We start from the raw sequence: 15807 nt of genomic DNA, 5'->3' as shown, positions 1-15807 counted from the left end.
TCTGACAATTCCATCAATTGCGGAGATGTCAGTGGGAGAATCAGTAAAAGGAGAGAGAAGAAAGAAAGAAAAAGGTTGCTCAATAAATCGAAATATAAGGTATAATACACAAATGCTTATTAACCTAGAAGACAGTACACTTGGAATTGAATAACACTCAAAATATTTGATGGAAAATTATATGGCAATGTGTACAAATAGACTCAGGTGCAGTATTTATCAACACTTGGGTTTTTAAATAAGAGCAACACTTTATACGAGGGCCTACGCGTTTTGAATCCCAATCGGAGTTAAAGCAGGACTCTCATCAGGGCCAATGGAATATCTGAAAAACATAAAAATGATCTCTATGTAATAAAGTTCTTAAAGTGCCTAAGTTACGTTTAAGAGTGAACCACCACCATCTAGTACAGCTTACCCAACTGGTCTGCAAGGCAAATTGGTAGGTGTAGTGAAGCAAAAGTCTCTGTCTATTAAAGAAACGGCGAGTGTGGACTGTATCTTTAGACGGGCGCTGGGAAGTAATCACACTGCAAAAGAAGCAATTTCCTTATTACCAACCAATAGTGGCATGAGATGGCATGGAGTCACGAAAAGGGTGTAACTGCTCTCTTACCGCGCTGGGTTGTCAGCCTTGGGGTCCGTTAGAAATCTACGGATCCAGGGAGGACAAGGGGAGGGAGTTCCACGCGTAGTATAGTTGGAAGAACCTACAAAACCAAAGGAGGTGTTACTCGCCTGTGCATGGAAAGAGTTACGCTGGACGGGCTTTAGGAAGGACGGGAATATACCTGATAGATTCCTACACAGTCCACTGTTTTACGCGTGCTGGTCGCAAGGAGAAGTGTTCTAGTCTGTTCCAAGGCTACATAGATAACCGAGTGTCTGTAAAAATTGCAGGACATACACAGCAATTAAAGGACACTCCTAGATCTTAAAATAAGTCTGAACTTATTAAACGAAAAGGAGTCTGATTGGATACCTGCACGAGGGCAGACGCTTGACTTGAATGACGAGCGTGTAGGTGGACTTGAAAATTAAACTGTCATCAAGGGGATTATAGATCCTAAAAAAGAAAAGACATAAGAATTATTGAAAAGGGGGGGGAAACTGAAGAAACCGAGAAATGGCACCTCCTGGAGCGTGTCTAAGAGCTTACCAAGTGGAACTCAATCTCGCGCCGGCACTATCCCGGGTGGTCTCCAAATAAAAAATATACCAGTTATTTTCACTGAAGACCCGTTATTTAAAAAAGGCTTCAGTCAGATCTAGACAAAGTGCAGCAGGGACCTTATGGTCCTTACTGTTGAAACAGCTGCAAAAATTTCCAAACAAGAACTTGGGGAAATAGCCCGACTAGAGTCAGAAATAAATAGCAACCCCACGATAGCAGATGCAAAGGCATTAATAGACAAAGTTGCAAAAGAAATACAGGAATTCAAGGACTATACTGTAACACAAGAAACAAACCAATTTGAAAAAGATAAAAAGAACTTTTCAGTCGAGAACGTGTATCCATTTTTACCAGTAGATTTTTACACGAAACCAGACTCGAGGCGATTTTTACCAGGCAATCGCGGTAGATCACGAAATCAGTTCATTACTTTTTCGGATACTTCGTCGTCCGGTGGCGAAAGTGATAACAGTGGCAATAATAGTAACAGCAGATCAAATAGGAACCGCAAATGGAATCAGAACCAACAACAACAAAGCAATGCTCAGAATTCTTTTTTAGGGAGAGGTCAAACACGACCGAGGGCGAAAGTGAGATGGGAAATGACAACTCGCCGCCAACATTACCAAAACCAATAGTGTCACCCATTTTCAACCTCTCACCTAAATCACTGACTACAGCAGAAGAAAGCATTCTCTCGAAGGGTCTCTCTTTTGTACCATCCAAACGCACTGATTTTACAAGAATGAAAACTGAGGAGGAGGAGCCTAGCCTGCGACCATGATGGCCGCCTAAACCCTCGGCTCCGCCGGTCCGCTCGATTTCCTTCCGAGCCGCCAGCTATCCTGAAATCTCTCCTGAGCCCTCTCAGCGGTTTCGGACTCGGAAGGTGACGCTGCACCCGACGGTGTGCTTCCCGCCGCGCTCCACATGGCAGAAGCAGAGTACCGTCCCAGTCTTCGTCCCGGAGTTTCCGGACGGCGTCCATGTCTTTGTTCTCGAGGGTGGCCGACCCCGGTGGAGTGAACAGCGGCTAAAGACGGCCGGTCGGAGTTGGCTGGCGGCGCATTGCAACTGTAGCGAGTGCACAGCGACAGTGTGGCACCTGCTTTCTTTAATCTTCACGTCGCATTGTTACCGCGGCAATTGGTGATACTTTTGTATCTCTTCCCTGGACGCCTTTGTGTGCTTTCGCTTTCCGACGGCTTCCCGGGGGCCATTTTGAGCCGGGCGCTCCTGAGCTGGATGCTGCCGACCCGACCGGCCACTGATAGAGCTTCAGTCTGCTGCCCTTGCAATACATTCCGGGGTATCGCTACTATGGAAAACGAAGCCCTTGTCCCCGACATCTGGCCGCGCTTGTTGAGGCGCCGCAGTATTACCGTGCAGCTGGAACGTGAAGTCGGCGGTGGGACCCGAGATTTGCAGTATGCCCATGAGCCCCACGGGCATGACGATATGACGTCCTCTTCTCCTGAGCTGCCCCTGAGTATAGGGGACATTCTCGGCGCCCTGGCTGCCTTGCGAGCGGATGTGCGGTCCAAAGCTTGTGAGCTGGGGAATCGGCTGGACGCCATTGTACTCGCGCTGCCCCCCGATGATCGAGCCAGCATCCATCTGCGGGGCGTTTCGCCACATCCTGAGCTCGATTGCGGTGAGACGCCTGGCCGGATATATATGGGGGTGCCAGTGGAACTGGAACTGGTGACTGCCTCGATCCTGTCTGCGTCAACTGTGGAATGTACAGGGGCTCCTGAACCATCGCACCGGCTGGGAAGGTGCCATTGGGCGCCATGTTTAGGACTCTCCATTGGAACTGCTGCTGGCACTGGATACCGTTGCATGTTTATGTCCCTTCCGCCTCGATGGGTTGTCACCGGAGATTCGCTGCGTTGTACTGCTTCTCTATGTACAGTTTTGGATCACATGGCATTGGACTGGTCGGACATTGGTGGCAAGCGCTTTGTCCCGTGGTGGTTCCTGAGACTGTCTGCTCTGCACCTGACGGCTGTTTTGTCCCTACATTTGGTTGGCATGCTGGATCGCAAGGGACAGGGGTGAAGTCGAATCTTCCTTCTTGTTTGCTTCTATTGGACTGATTTGCCGGGGCAGTGGTGGGTAGACGGGAGAGCTAGGCGTTGGGTTCTGTTTCCTTTCTCTTGGGGTCGGGGGCGGGGTGGCCGTAGATATACAATTTGACTGTCTACTGGACACATATGTCTGGCCCTCCTCCGGTCATATTGGTACATCTTTTTCCTCCTTTTCTTTTCTTCTTCATTTCGGGTACTCTTTATTGGGCGACAGACACACTGCTAGGGGGGGGGTAGGCCGTAGCCTCTGCATGCGTGTTGGGTGGGGGGTATTTTCTTTGTCAGTTTTTTAGTTTCTATGGGCCTTAATTTTTTCTCCTTCTTCTCCGTTTCCTTTCCTTTTTCCTTTTTCCCTGGGTCAATGGAACGTGTTGAGGTGGTGTGGGTGGCGTCTGGCACATACTATGCTCTGTGATCATCGCTCCTTTGCGACGTCCTGGTGCCGCCATTTTGGTTCTGTATTACTGTTTGCCCTTTTCTTGCTGGACGTCTCCCACGACAGTATTTAGACGGATTGTTTGCACTCAGATCCTTTTTTAACGTTTACTATTTTATTGCGTTATATGAAACTATAAAATTAAACCTTCAATTCTCCTTCTTCTCGGTAGTGCACGTATTGCCAGTGTAACTCCAATTGCTTGCATTTATTCTAAGAAGCTACCGAGTTGTCGTCTTGCCTGCTAATGTGCTTTGGAATGATGTCGAGGCCGGCCGGGTGGTTGTAGGCCCGTATTTGTTTTCTGCTATTTTACAATAAAGGTTTTCCAAAAAAAAAAAAAAAAAGAATGAAAACTGAATTCATTGAGTTCTGCCGCAAATTAAGACTATTAACATTTTTCACTGAAAACCCCACCACTTCAATTTTTGAAGTTACGGGACTGCGTAATAAATCCACCTTTTGTCCTCCGGGGCATAAAATTCCAAAAGAAATCATTGTCTTTGAAAAAACTGTACTCTCTGCTATTTCTGCAATGGAAACGCAGAAAAAATATGTCAAATTTAATACGACAAAAGAACAAACTAAAGCCCTTATGGATCTACGTAATGATCCCACTATTACTATAAAACAAGCCGACAAAGGCGGTGCCATAGTGGTGTGGGATACTACAGAGTACAACAATGAAGTCCTAAGGCAATTGAATGATCAGGCATGCTATCGGAAAATCGGTTAAGACCCCACGTCAGAACTACAGAACCAACTCTTCTCCATCATTAGGGATGGTTTTGAACAAGGCTTTGTAGGTCCAAAAGAGCTGGATTATTTACAGAAAAAACACCCAAAGGTACCCTTATTTTATATTCTACCAAAGGTACACAAAGACCAAAACAAACCCCCGGGGAGACCAATTGTGGCAGGATGCGACTCCCTGCTTGAACCAGTCGCCAAATATGTCGACGTTTTTCTAAAACAATTCATGATCCTTGATACATCATACCTGCAGGACACTACAGATTTCATTAATAAACTTGAAACAATAGAGTTTTGCGAAGGCAGTGACATCCTGGTCACCCTGGATGTCACTTCACTTTACACTCAGATCCCCCAGGATGAAGCAGTGGCAGTGCTCACTCACTTCCTGGAACTGAGACCAAGACCGGTACAGGTGCCAACGAAATTCTTGATTGACCTAGCATCTTTTGCCCTTAAAAAGAATTATTTTTGCTTTGGGAAAGACTTTTATTTTCAAGTAAAAGGAGTAGTGATGGGCTGTCCTTTCGCCCCAGAACTGGCAGTCCTATTTATGTCATTATATGAGGACACTTATGTATACAACAACAACCCCTTTAAAGATCACATTGGAGTGTGGCTACGCTTCATTGATGATGTTTTTATGGTGTGGAAAGGCGAGGAGGATGAATTGAGACACTTTTATGATTGGCTGAATGCACGTACAGCGGACATCAAGTTCAGCATGACACTCTCGAATGAAAAAATATCCTTCTTGGATGTGGAAGTGTTTCCAACTGAGGGCAAACTATCAACTTCCCTTTTTGTAAAGCCAACTGATCGTAACAAAGCCCTCCTATTTTCAAGTAACCACCGAGGAGTCTTCGAGAGAATTTACCACTACGGCAATTTCTTTGAATACGAAGAAATTGCACAATGAATGAAGATTATAATTTTCATGCAACTAATTTGATGACTAAGCTATGCGATCGTGGATACCCAAAAAAACTGGTATCTAATTGTAAGAAAAGGGCACGTTGGACCCCAAGGGAAACTCTCCTGGAACGTCGCACCAAACCACAGTTAAAACGTCAGGTGTGTGTCACTACATTCTGCCCCAATGCCAACCAGTTAAAAAGAGTAATAAGTCAAAACTGGCACCTAGTTAAAAATCTAGACGAGTGCCTCAATGAGCCTCCACTTTTTGCTTTTAAAAAAGAAAAAAGCATAGCCAATTATGTGGTAAGAGCAGCGACTCCAAAGGAAGCCTCTACTTCTATTCGACAAATGATGGGCCTAAACCCCATCACAGGACACCACAAGTGTGGGACCTGCCTATGTTGTGAGACAACCATAGAGGGCTCTTTATTTCAACATAAAGGTGTCTCGTGGAAACACAAGACATTTAGTAATTGTAAGTCCAGATATGTTGTCTATGGTGTCCTGTGCCCCTGCAGACTCCTGTATATTGGTAAAACAAATCAGGAGGCCCGGCAAAGAATTTCCCAGCACAAATCCAGACTTAAGAATCGGGTAGAGACAGCACCCCTGGTCAATCATTGGAATAGATTAAAACACCAGGTCAAAGATCTGAAATGAACCATCATCTCCAAGGTGGAGCACGATCCCCGAGGAGGAGACTGGGATGCCAGACTCTCCAAAAGGGAAGCGCTCCTTATTGTCAAATTTAACACGGCCGTCATAGGCCTAAATGAATTGTCAGAAATGTATAAACTTTAGACACCTTCGGTCCTCTGTAGTGCGAGTTCACGTCCACTCATTTTCCTTGCTTGTGAAGGCCTTATTTAATTAGACTGACGAGTCCTGTGAGATCTAGTCTGTAGACCCCGGGTCGTTTTCAATCACACACCCTTACAGCGCATGCGCGGGTGAGTAGCTTTTCACTCGCGCCTACGGCTATTTCTTTAGGCAACCACAGGTCGTTTCCAATCACACACCCTTACAGCGCATGCGCGGGTGAGTAGCTTTTCACTCGCGCCTACGGCTATTTCTTTAGGCAACCATAGGTAACTGACACCTGCTGTCCGGCGCATGTGCAGAGGATTAGTGCTCCACAGACGCCAACACGGAACGCCGACTGACATTTGCGGCGCGAGATTGAGTTCCACTTGGTAAGCTCTTAGACACGCTCCAGGAGGGGCCATTTCTCGGTTTCTTCCGTTTCCCCCCCCTTTTCAATAATTCTTATGTCTTTTCTTTTTTAGGATCTATAATCCCCTTGATGACAGTTTAATTTTCAAGTCCACCTACACGCTCGTCATTCAAGTCAAGCGTCTGCCCTCGTGCAGGTATCCAATCAGACTCCTTTTCGTTTAATAAGTTCAGACTTATTTTAAGATCTAGGACTGTCCTTTAATTGCTGTGTATGTCCTGCAATTTTTACAGACACTCGGTTATCTATGTAGCCTTGGAACAGACTAGAACACTGCTCCTTGCGACCAGCACGCGTAAAACAGTGGACTGTGTAGGAATCTATCAGGTATATTCCCGTCCTTCCTAAAGCCCGTCCAGCGTGACTCTTTCCATGCACAGGCGAGTAACACCTCCTTTGGTTTTGTAGGTTCTTCCAACTATACTACGCGTGGAACTCCCTCCCCTTGTCCTCCCTGGATCCGTAGATTTCTAACGGACCCCAAGGCTGACAACCCAGCGCGGTAAGAGAGCAGTTACACCCTTTCGTGACTCCATGCCATCTCATGCCACTATTGGTTGGTAATAAGGAAATTGCTTCTTTTGCAGTGTGATTACTTCCCAGCGCCCGTCTAAAGATACAGTCCACACTCGCCGTTTCTTTAATAGACAGAGACTTTTGCTTCACTACACCTACCAATTTGCCTTGCAGACCAGTTGGGTAAGCTGTACTAGATGGTGGTGGTTCACTCTTAAACGTAACTTAGGCACTTTAAGAACTTTATTACATAGAGATCATTTTTATGGTTTTCAGATATTCCATTGGCCCTGATGAGAGTCCTGCTTTAACTCCGATTGGGATTCAAAACGCGTAGGCCCTCGTATAAAGTGTTGCTCTTATTTAAAAACCCAAGTGTTGATAAATACTGCACCTGAGTCTATTTGTACACATTGCCATATAATTTTCCATCAAATATTTTGAGTGTTATTCAATTCCAAGTGTACTGTCTTCTAGGTTAATAAGCATTTGTGTATTATACCTTATATTTCGATTTATTGAGCAACCTTTTTCTTTCTTTCTTCTCTCTCCTTTTACTGATTCTCCCACTGACATCTCCGCAATTGATGGAATTGTCAGATTTGTGTATGAATGGATGTATGTATTTTGAACGACTGTGATATGTCTGATGAGTATGAATGAATATTGTTATAATGGTGTTTTGTTTAATGGTGTAGTGTCTTACTGTATATAACATGTGTAAAAAACAAATTCTAAAATAACCACAAAAAATTGAATGAATAAATCGCTATTAACTAGCAAAATCTCGGGTGGAAATGAGATTTCTTCCTTTTTGAATTAAATTAACGTTTGACTAGCTGTATCAGTTTAGGCATATTCTTTGTTATATAGTTAGAGGTGCTCAGCCTAACTGATTAGAGACAACTCTTCGTTGCTAATACAACCCCCAGTGGGAAGGCAGTCCAGGAGATCACTGGTGGAAAGCAGGGACACGGCTGCTCCTTCTCATGCTGGCCGGAGGACGGCACAAACCAGATCCGGGCTCCAGAGATGCTGGGGGGGCGTCGGGGAAGCAGGCAGGCTTCTCCTGGACCCCCGCAGCATCAGCTGCTACGCCGCCAGGAAAGGGGACGGTCTGCAAGCCTGCCAGCCGGGCACAGGAAGTCAGCGAGGCAGCCCCGGGGTTCACGGTCCACAGATGTAAGGCAGCGGCCCCTCCAACGGGAGGAAACAGCACAGCCTCGCCGGGGCAATGAAGACAATACAGCTCCGCCCCAGGTCACACGGGCGGAGCTCAAGGGCCGCCGCGGGCAGGTCCGGGCCTCCGAGACACAGGGGGGAGCCCAAGTAGCAGGCAGGCATCCTCCCAGGACTCTCAGCACCAGCCGCAGCAACTGTCGGACACCGGGCCTCCAGCCACGCAGCTCCGCAGGGGAGCCGGGCTGCCTCCTCAAGTCCGGTTCAGCTCGGTGTACGTGGCCGCAGGTGCGGCGCAGCCAGCCGCAAGGTACGGGCCCGGCCCCCAGCCGGCTGAGTCCGCAGCCGCAGGGAAGCCCGGTCTGAAGGTGGGCCCCAGTGATCACCCACCTCTGCCTAAAGCTGGTAGAGGCGCCCAGGACCCCCGGCGACAGCCAGGCAGGGCTCCAGGTTACAGTCACCGGATCACTAGTGGGTGGGGAGTCAGGCTCCGAGTGTCCGCCACACGTCCCAGCGGCCGATATGTTGTCCAGTGGAGTGCTCCCTCGGGGTTTTCTCCTCCGGCGTCGCGAGGCAGGTCAGCGGGTCCGATCGGGCAGGGGAGGAGCTCCTCACTCAGGGCCAACACCGGAGCATCCGGCTCTCCACCTCCACAGCAGCGGGGCCAGCAGGGGATCCCAGACAGATCAGAAGGCTTGCGGCTCATGTCAGACTATGTCCTATCTCCAGGCATCGCTGCACAAAGAGGCCTCAGGGGACAGCACCACCATCTTAGGCGGAGGCACCCCGGAGTCAAAGTATAGAAACTTGCCTCTACACGGAAGCAAAACTGCATCGGGCAGTGCAGGTCAAGGCAGAGAACACGGAAGTAGAAGAGAGATCTGTTGATGGGCTGATGGCGGTGGATCGTGACGCAGATAAAGGAGGGGTCCGGAGCACTCTTAGTGTGCAACGGCCATCTTCACGCGCCAAACCACACCCCCCACACTTTCAATGTTGAATGAGCTCTCTTGTATTACATTGACAGGAATGTGGAGTGGTGTGGCTCACTGGTTAGAGGCGGCAGACCCGGGAGCAGAGGACGGCCCGGCACCAGGGTTCAATTCCCGACGCGGCAGGGTCGTGGACCAGGGTCAGCAGACTCGATAATTCTCACATCGCTGCCTACTCTAACCAGGGATCACACTCTGCAACTCTGGGCATTAGCTTGCCTCATCTCCACAGCGGCCCGCCACATACGCCGGGGATGCCTGGTTTCACCTTGGAGATACCCAGTAGGGACCATCTCACAGGGAAAGCCAGGACGGGTTCCCCAGCGGTCTCTTGCGCAGAGATACTCCTTCGGGAGTCGATTCTAGCGCGTTAGAAACCCACAATTAAATTAAATTAAATTAAACAAGCCTTTCCACAAGTCTGGCCTGCTCTTTGTTGCCTTTCAAAACCTCACAAAAGCCATCCCATCTCTAAGGCTGGCATATCCATATGGATAGTCAAGTGCATTCAAAACTTTTAGCACAAAGCTAAAGAGCCCAACATGTCTCCCCCTTCCTCCCACTCGCCCCCCCCCCAACCCCCTCCCCCCTCCCCTCCCCCAAGGCGTACTCTACCAGTAAGAGAGTGGAAACAAAGTCTTTCTTGGGTAAATCCCGCTAACTTACATATGCAAAGTGGCCACCTGGTTAACTCCACACACTTTGTACAAAACATTACGTGGACATCTTAGCCTGCCAGCCCTCTGTGGTTGGCCAGACAATCTTAAGAACTTTGTCTCAGGCATCTGCATCATCCACATACTGGGCAGCACTTGGAAAGGCTACTGCTTCACAATGTATGTAGAGCAACTGTATTTACAGTCACACATGCTATGAATGCAAAATGTAACTTACCCTGTAAGTATCTGTTTGTAGCTGTACTTCTGTATGTTCACATGTACTCACCCTCCTCTCTTGAAGCCTGCATTTGTTGTAGATCTCATCTGTTATTACCTTGTTGGCACTGCACAACACACATGGTGCATCTTGCTGCACTCACTTGCCACTCCAAACACACGCTCACTCACAGTGCAGAAAAACATTCTAACATGGAGTCGATGCCCATCTGCATTATGGGGGAGTTACACCACATCCTGTGACTCAAAAGACTTATTAGAAGGAAAAACAACCTGCAAACATCCAAGCCCTGCACTAGACGCCAAGAATATGCAAAACATTTGAGTCTACAGCACTACAAGTTGGAAACATATGCTTACTGAGTAAGTTAAATATTCCTTACTCCATAAATTTGCATTACAGCAGCTATTGGTGCCTCATGGATATATAATAAATTGAGGCTCAAAGCCAAGCCTTGTGGGACACTAGAAATATCAGTTTGAAATTATTAAATAAAATGTGCTTTAGGAGCAGTTGGCAGCACTCTGATATGAAAGATGTGAGCCAGTTAAATGCCTGAACCCTGATGCCAGTATCTTTGATCTATTGTATTAGAATGGGGTAGGACACAGTATCACAATCTGCTGACAGATCTAATAATATCAGAGTAACAGACCCACATCATCTAAAATCTAATAAATGTAATTTGCTGCTGTCTGTGTCAATATGAATAAAAACCAGATTGATGGAAGTCCAAAGTATTATTATATTCAATCATTTGAGTCAGCGGAATATTTGCTAAACTCTTCCTTATTAGGAGGAAAAAGAAGCAGCGATACAGGACCTTAATTAGATTTGGTCAGTCGGTCAGCAGTGGCTTATAACGGTGAAACTATTTCTTATTCCAATAGTTTTGGACCTTTCTGGATTCAAACGACAGATTACACAGTGCAGTACGTTTAGGAACAATAGAACGTGGAAGTAGTCTGGATTCTTTCACATATCATGTATCCAGAGGTTAACCTGAGGAGATGGTTTGAACTTTAAGTGCAATTACATCTAACGTTGCAAGGGAGGAATAAGAAAGAAAATTAGATGTCCTTCGAAGTCTCTTGAAAATGCTCAACAAAATAACATTTTTCTCAACATGGTTGTTCTTGAACGAGGCCCCATTGTCTGATGAAAATACCCAAAAGGTGGTCACAAAGAGGTTGAATTGAAATGACAGAGAGTTTGTTGGTCTCTGGAGTTGCAAGAGTTTTAAAAATGACAAGAGCTTCCCCAGTGGGATTATGCAACACAACAGTGCGGTTGGAGGCACTTAGCACGCTTGCCTTATAAGTTTTATAAGAACAAATTTCAACATTGTATTTCAGTTTAGCCTGCTTATAATTCGATACCCAGAGAGCATTTTCCAGTGTCCTACAATTGCTTGTAGCAATAGTTAATCCTGCAGTATATCAGGATTTTAGAAGGAATACATTTATGGTACTTGTTATACTTTAAAGAACGTTGGCATCCATGGCAGAGGTGATCCAGTTATTAACAGAGTCCACAACACTCTTGATTCTATTAGAAAAGGTTAAAGAGGGAGAGCCCAACAGAGTGTGTATGTAGTCATCCTTGTGTATAGCCCATGGTCTTCTGGGGATAGCCAGTTTATCAACTGCATGCATATTCGTATGAACAGTTCCTAAGGTGAAAACTACTGCTTTATGATCAGTCCATGGGGGACTCAGGTTGGAATAAATTTACACCTGTCGGGATTCGAAAATACCTTGTCAAAAGTAAAGCCTCCTGTGGGTGTTGAGGCATGTACCAGCAGTGTCAGTCTACTTGCAACACAGGACCAAATCAAGTCTTGTGCATCCTTTGCTTAAGGGTCCACTTCTCTCACCCCCAGCATTGAATCGCAAATTGGCAGTAACTTCTCTGAGCGCACATTAAAGGGTGTGATGCTGTCTGTCGTGTAGTCATTGAAACACTTTAAAGGACCTTCCGGGCTATAAACCTGTACTATTTTAATGGTAAAAGGTGGCAAGGCTCATGTCTAAAGCCATATTCTGTGCTGTAGATATGGAAGTCATATTAACATTGGAGATAATGTATTGGTGTTGAGTTATTCATCCCTTCTTGATGATCAGGACAGTCTACGTGACTCATTGTATATCCTGCTGGAGAGTGGATATTTTAATGTTAGGGCCAGATCTCTCCTTTGCTGTACGGAGCCTGAGGATTAATCAAGAAAGAAAGCTATTTTTTGACTGTTGGGGTGAGTTTCTGTATCTTGATTGGTTATCCTCTTACAAATCCTAAGTATGGTTCTCTACAGGGGGTGGTTAATTGCCTTAGCATAAGTCGCCCATAAGCCACAAGCCATAGACCAAGGAATCAGGATCTTTCAAATTTACCTCACTGTAAGGTAAGGTATTTCAAATCTGAAGATCACATTTTTCAGGCGTTGAAGAGTTTTCTCTTCATACAAACGTCTCCTTTGATGCAATGAACCAGTGTTGGTGATTACATGTCTCTTTTGCGGGGTGGGAGGTGTGGGGGTTTGAGTGGGGCTTTTGTCCTTTTATACCCATATTCCTTATTGTAGGATGTCCGTGCTACTAGTTGCTCAGAGGTATTGGTGTAACTTCTGTAATTCAGTTTCTCAATTGGATTTGATGAGCAGCACTAGTTCCACATCAGTTACTTGCCACTCCCCTGTGTTCTCTACAAATGAATACATATTATTATACTTTGTGTAAAAGTACTTATGTTTAATATTGTGTAAAATGATGTTGATTATTGCATTGCTTTTGATAACAGTGAAAAATGTAAAGTTTGTCAATAAGTAAACTCCAATATAGTGGGAAGAATCCTCTTCTTGACGATTGTTTGCCTCCCCTTATTTGTTTGCGAGAAGCGGTCCCCATATTGTATCTGTCATATAACTACTCACGCTAAACATATTTACATAGGTCAGTGCTCGCTTTCGTATTCCAGTCCGAAGTACACACCCTTGGTTTTCTAAAATATTCATACATTAAGCAAACTATCACCTTCAAGTTTTCCACTGATGTGCGTGTAAAATGATGACGATGTTTGCACTTATCCCCTCTCTCTATCCTTTTTTCAGGGATCTTGTAGTATAAATACGGATGTGTTTCTAAGCCTGCCTTGTGTGCTCGGAAGCAGTGGAGTATTGGAAGTTGTCAGAACTCCCCTCAACGACGATGCTGTGATGCAGAAAGTACAGAGCAGCGCTGCATCGATGCATGCGCTGCAACAGCAACTGAGACTTTGAATCCTTTTTTACCTACAAGTTCAGGGTGTCCCTTGCCAGGATGCAAGACGGCCTCCCCCTCGTTCTAAAGAGATTGTTATTGTAATTGAACTGCATTTATAAAGTTCTTATTCGCCCTCACAAGGCGATGGTGCACTTTACGACGGGCAGCACGCTGCTCTGGAATCCAAAGTTAGTAGTTAGTCCAATGAAGTGGATACATTGCTTTAATTAATGCAATTTAATAAACTTATAATTATGTTAGGTAGATTATGATGTGTAGAGAAACTTGTATATGATTTGAAGTCACTTGTATGTATGCCTTTTCTTCCTAAAACAGAGGGGACGTATTCCTTGCAGGGAGCTATTGGTAATATTTAGATGAATGTCACTCTGATCAGACACTACCCAATTAAAGCTCTAAGAACTGGCTCCAGAAACAAGTTGTGTACTACCTTTAATGAATTTATTAAGCTGCATATTGCCAGGCCAAAGAAGAGAAATATTTTGTACTCCTGTATAGTAAAGGACTCGTGTGATGTGTATAGTTTCCTTACAGATGTAAATATGGTACCTTGCTCTCTCCCTATGGTGGCTACACTTATGTTGTTCTCGAAAGCAATAGAGACAGTTGTCTCTTTTCAATGCACTTTCATTCCAGCTATGCAAATCCAGGCACGCTGCTGTAGTGACTGGACAAACTAACCTTCATTCTAACTGAATCAAATAATAAGAGAAAAGGCGTGGCGTTAAATATTTGTATTCTTATTTAATTGCTGCCTGCCTTCCTTTTTCGGGTCGGGAATAACTACATGTATCACAGTTACTGAAACTTGCACAGTGTGAATCACAGAAGATCAGGCTCAAAGGCCAGGCCATAGTTCTGTGTATTTAATGAACCAACTGTTACTCTAAACTGGTTCTTATACCTGTAGCCAATCATTAAATGTTGCCTCTGATTATTCATGATGCTATAATGATGGTGGCTGCATAAGAGTGAACATGAGTGTAATGATTTTTAGTTGATCACAATGTTGCCATTTTCTTGTGTGACTATGAAGAACATATCCAAAAATGCACTTTTTTCCCCATTTATTATCTTGTGGTGTTTCTGGGGTTGTACCCACCAGAAATGTGTAATTTATTTGATTTGCGTTTGAACTGCTAAAATATTCTTGAATGAGAAGTAATGTCTTAAACCTAACTACATTAAGATGCTAAAAAATCAAGTTAATCACTAGCAAGATACCACTCTGCCTGTATCATGCAGCTTCCAACTGTGTTTTATTTTATTGGCATGTGTATGTATATTGAACATGTATTCATGCAAAGGTAATGTTTTACAACACTTTTAAAATAAAAGATCTATGCATCCATGCTCTCCTTGTGCATATGGAATCTAAAACTTAGTATGCGGTCTGCGACTCCAGATTGCTTTTTGTCAAGGCCACTGTGTCCAGTATGGGTGGTCGGTCGAGAATGTTGCCATTTGGCTGCAGCAGGAATACATTTGCATGGGTTATTTGTGCTACATCATACTGTAGCCGCTTTCCTACTTGGTACAGGAAGTCCAAGTTCTGGTTTTGTGTACTATTCGACACTGTAAGTTTACAGTGTTCTACTTAATCAATAATGCCCCTGTTCACAGGTGGGCATCCTCTGCAGCATCACCATATACTACATAGCTCAAGAGTAGCTTGCTATTTTATGTTTGTCATAACATAGCTCACAAAGGTCACCTTTGAAGGTTAATCTTCTGTCAAGTACATCATAAAGCATGGCCTTATTGTTAAAATGTCCTTGAGGCAGAATATACATTACACTGTCTCAGATTGAGAGTTCCTTCTGAAGTACTTCGGCCAAGCACTTTGCAGCAATGTTGTTTAAAGTACATTCTCTGGAATACATTTTAAACCAAATGCCTGTTTTCAGCCTGCGTTTGGGCTGTGCTTTACTCTAAAGGTCATTGTGCTGTAAAAAGATCTTTCATGTACACACATCTAAACTGTGGCCTAAAGCATGGTCAAAAAAGTAGAATTCATAAAAAAGTAACATTCTGGATTGATGGGAGTGCGAGTGGGTTGTGTATGTGTGTTAAAAAAAACTCCAGATTCTTAAAGAACTACATTTTCCAAAAGACTCAGTGCATGCAATGCACTACTGGTTAGATGATTTGCGCTGTGATTGTGTACCTTTATAACAAACCATCTAATGCTGTAATTAGTAAAAGTCTAGGCAGTCCCAAGTTTTAGTGGCGAGAATAAAGCAGCTCAAAGCCCAGTGCCTTACTTAGTGCATCCATGACCAGGCAAATTATGTTTGTGGTTCATATTGGATCTCAATAGAATTACATGGATCACTTTCC

General features: G+C 44.8%; 1 protein-coding gene across 1 annotated transcript in view; it reads left to right on the top strand.

Moving 5' to 3' along the window:
- Positions 1–14816, top strand: part of LOC147665182 (ubiquitin-conjugating enzyme E2 variant 3-like) — a gene marked incomplete at its 5' end in the record, with an annotated part of 153176 nt that extends 138360 nt beyond the window's left edge. The window contains one exon of the mRNA XM_086949695.1: positions 13296–14816. Coding sequence (XP_086805821.1) covers positions 13296–13463 — 168 coding nt within the window. The remainder of the gene's footprint in view (positions 1–13295) is intronic.
- Positions 14817–15807: the final 991 nt, after the last annotated feature.

Source organism: Lissotriton vulgaris, unplaced genomic scaffold (genome assembly GCF_964263255.1).
Source record: "Lissotriton vulgaris unplaced genomic scaffold, aLisVul1.2 SCAFFOLD_1145, whole genome shotgun sequence".
NCBI classification, from domain to species: domain Eukaryota; kingdom Metazoa; phylum Chordata; class Amphibia; order Caudata; family Salamandridae; genus Lissotriton; species Lissotriton vulgaris.
Note: the sequence above shows the minus strand (reverse complement) of the source record. Positions and strands in the feature narration are given on the sequence as shown.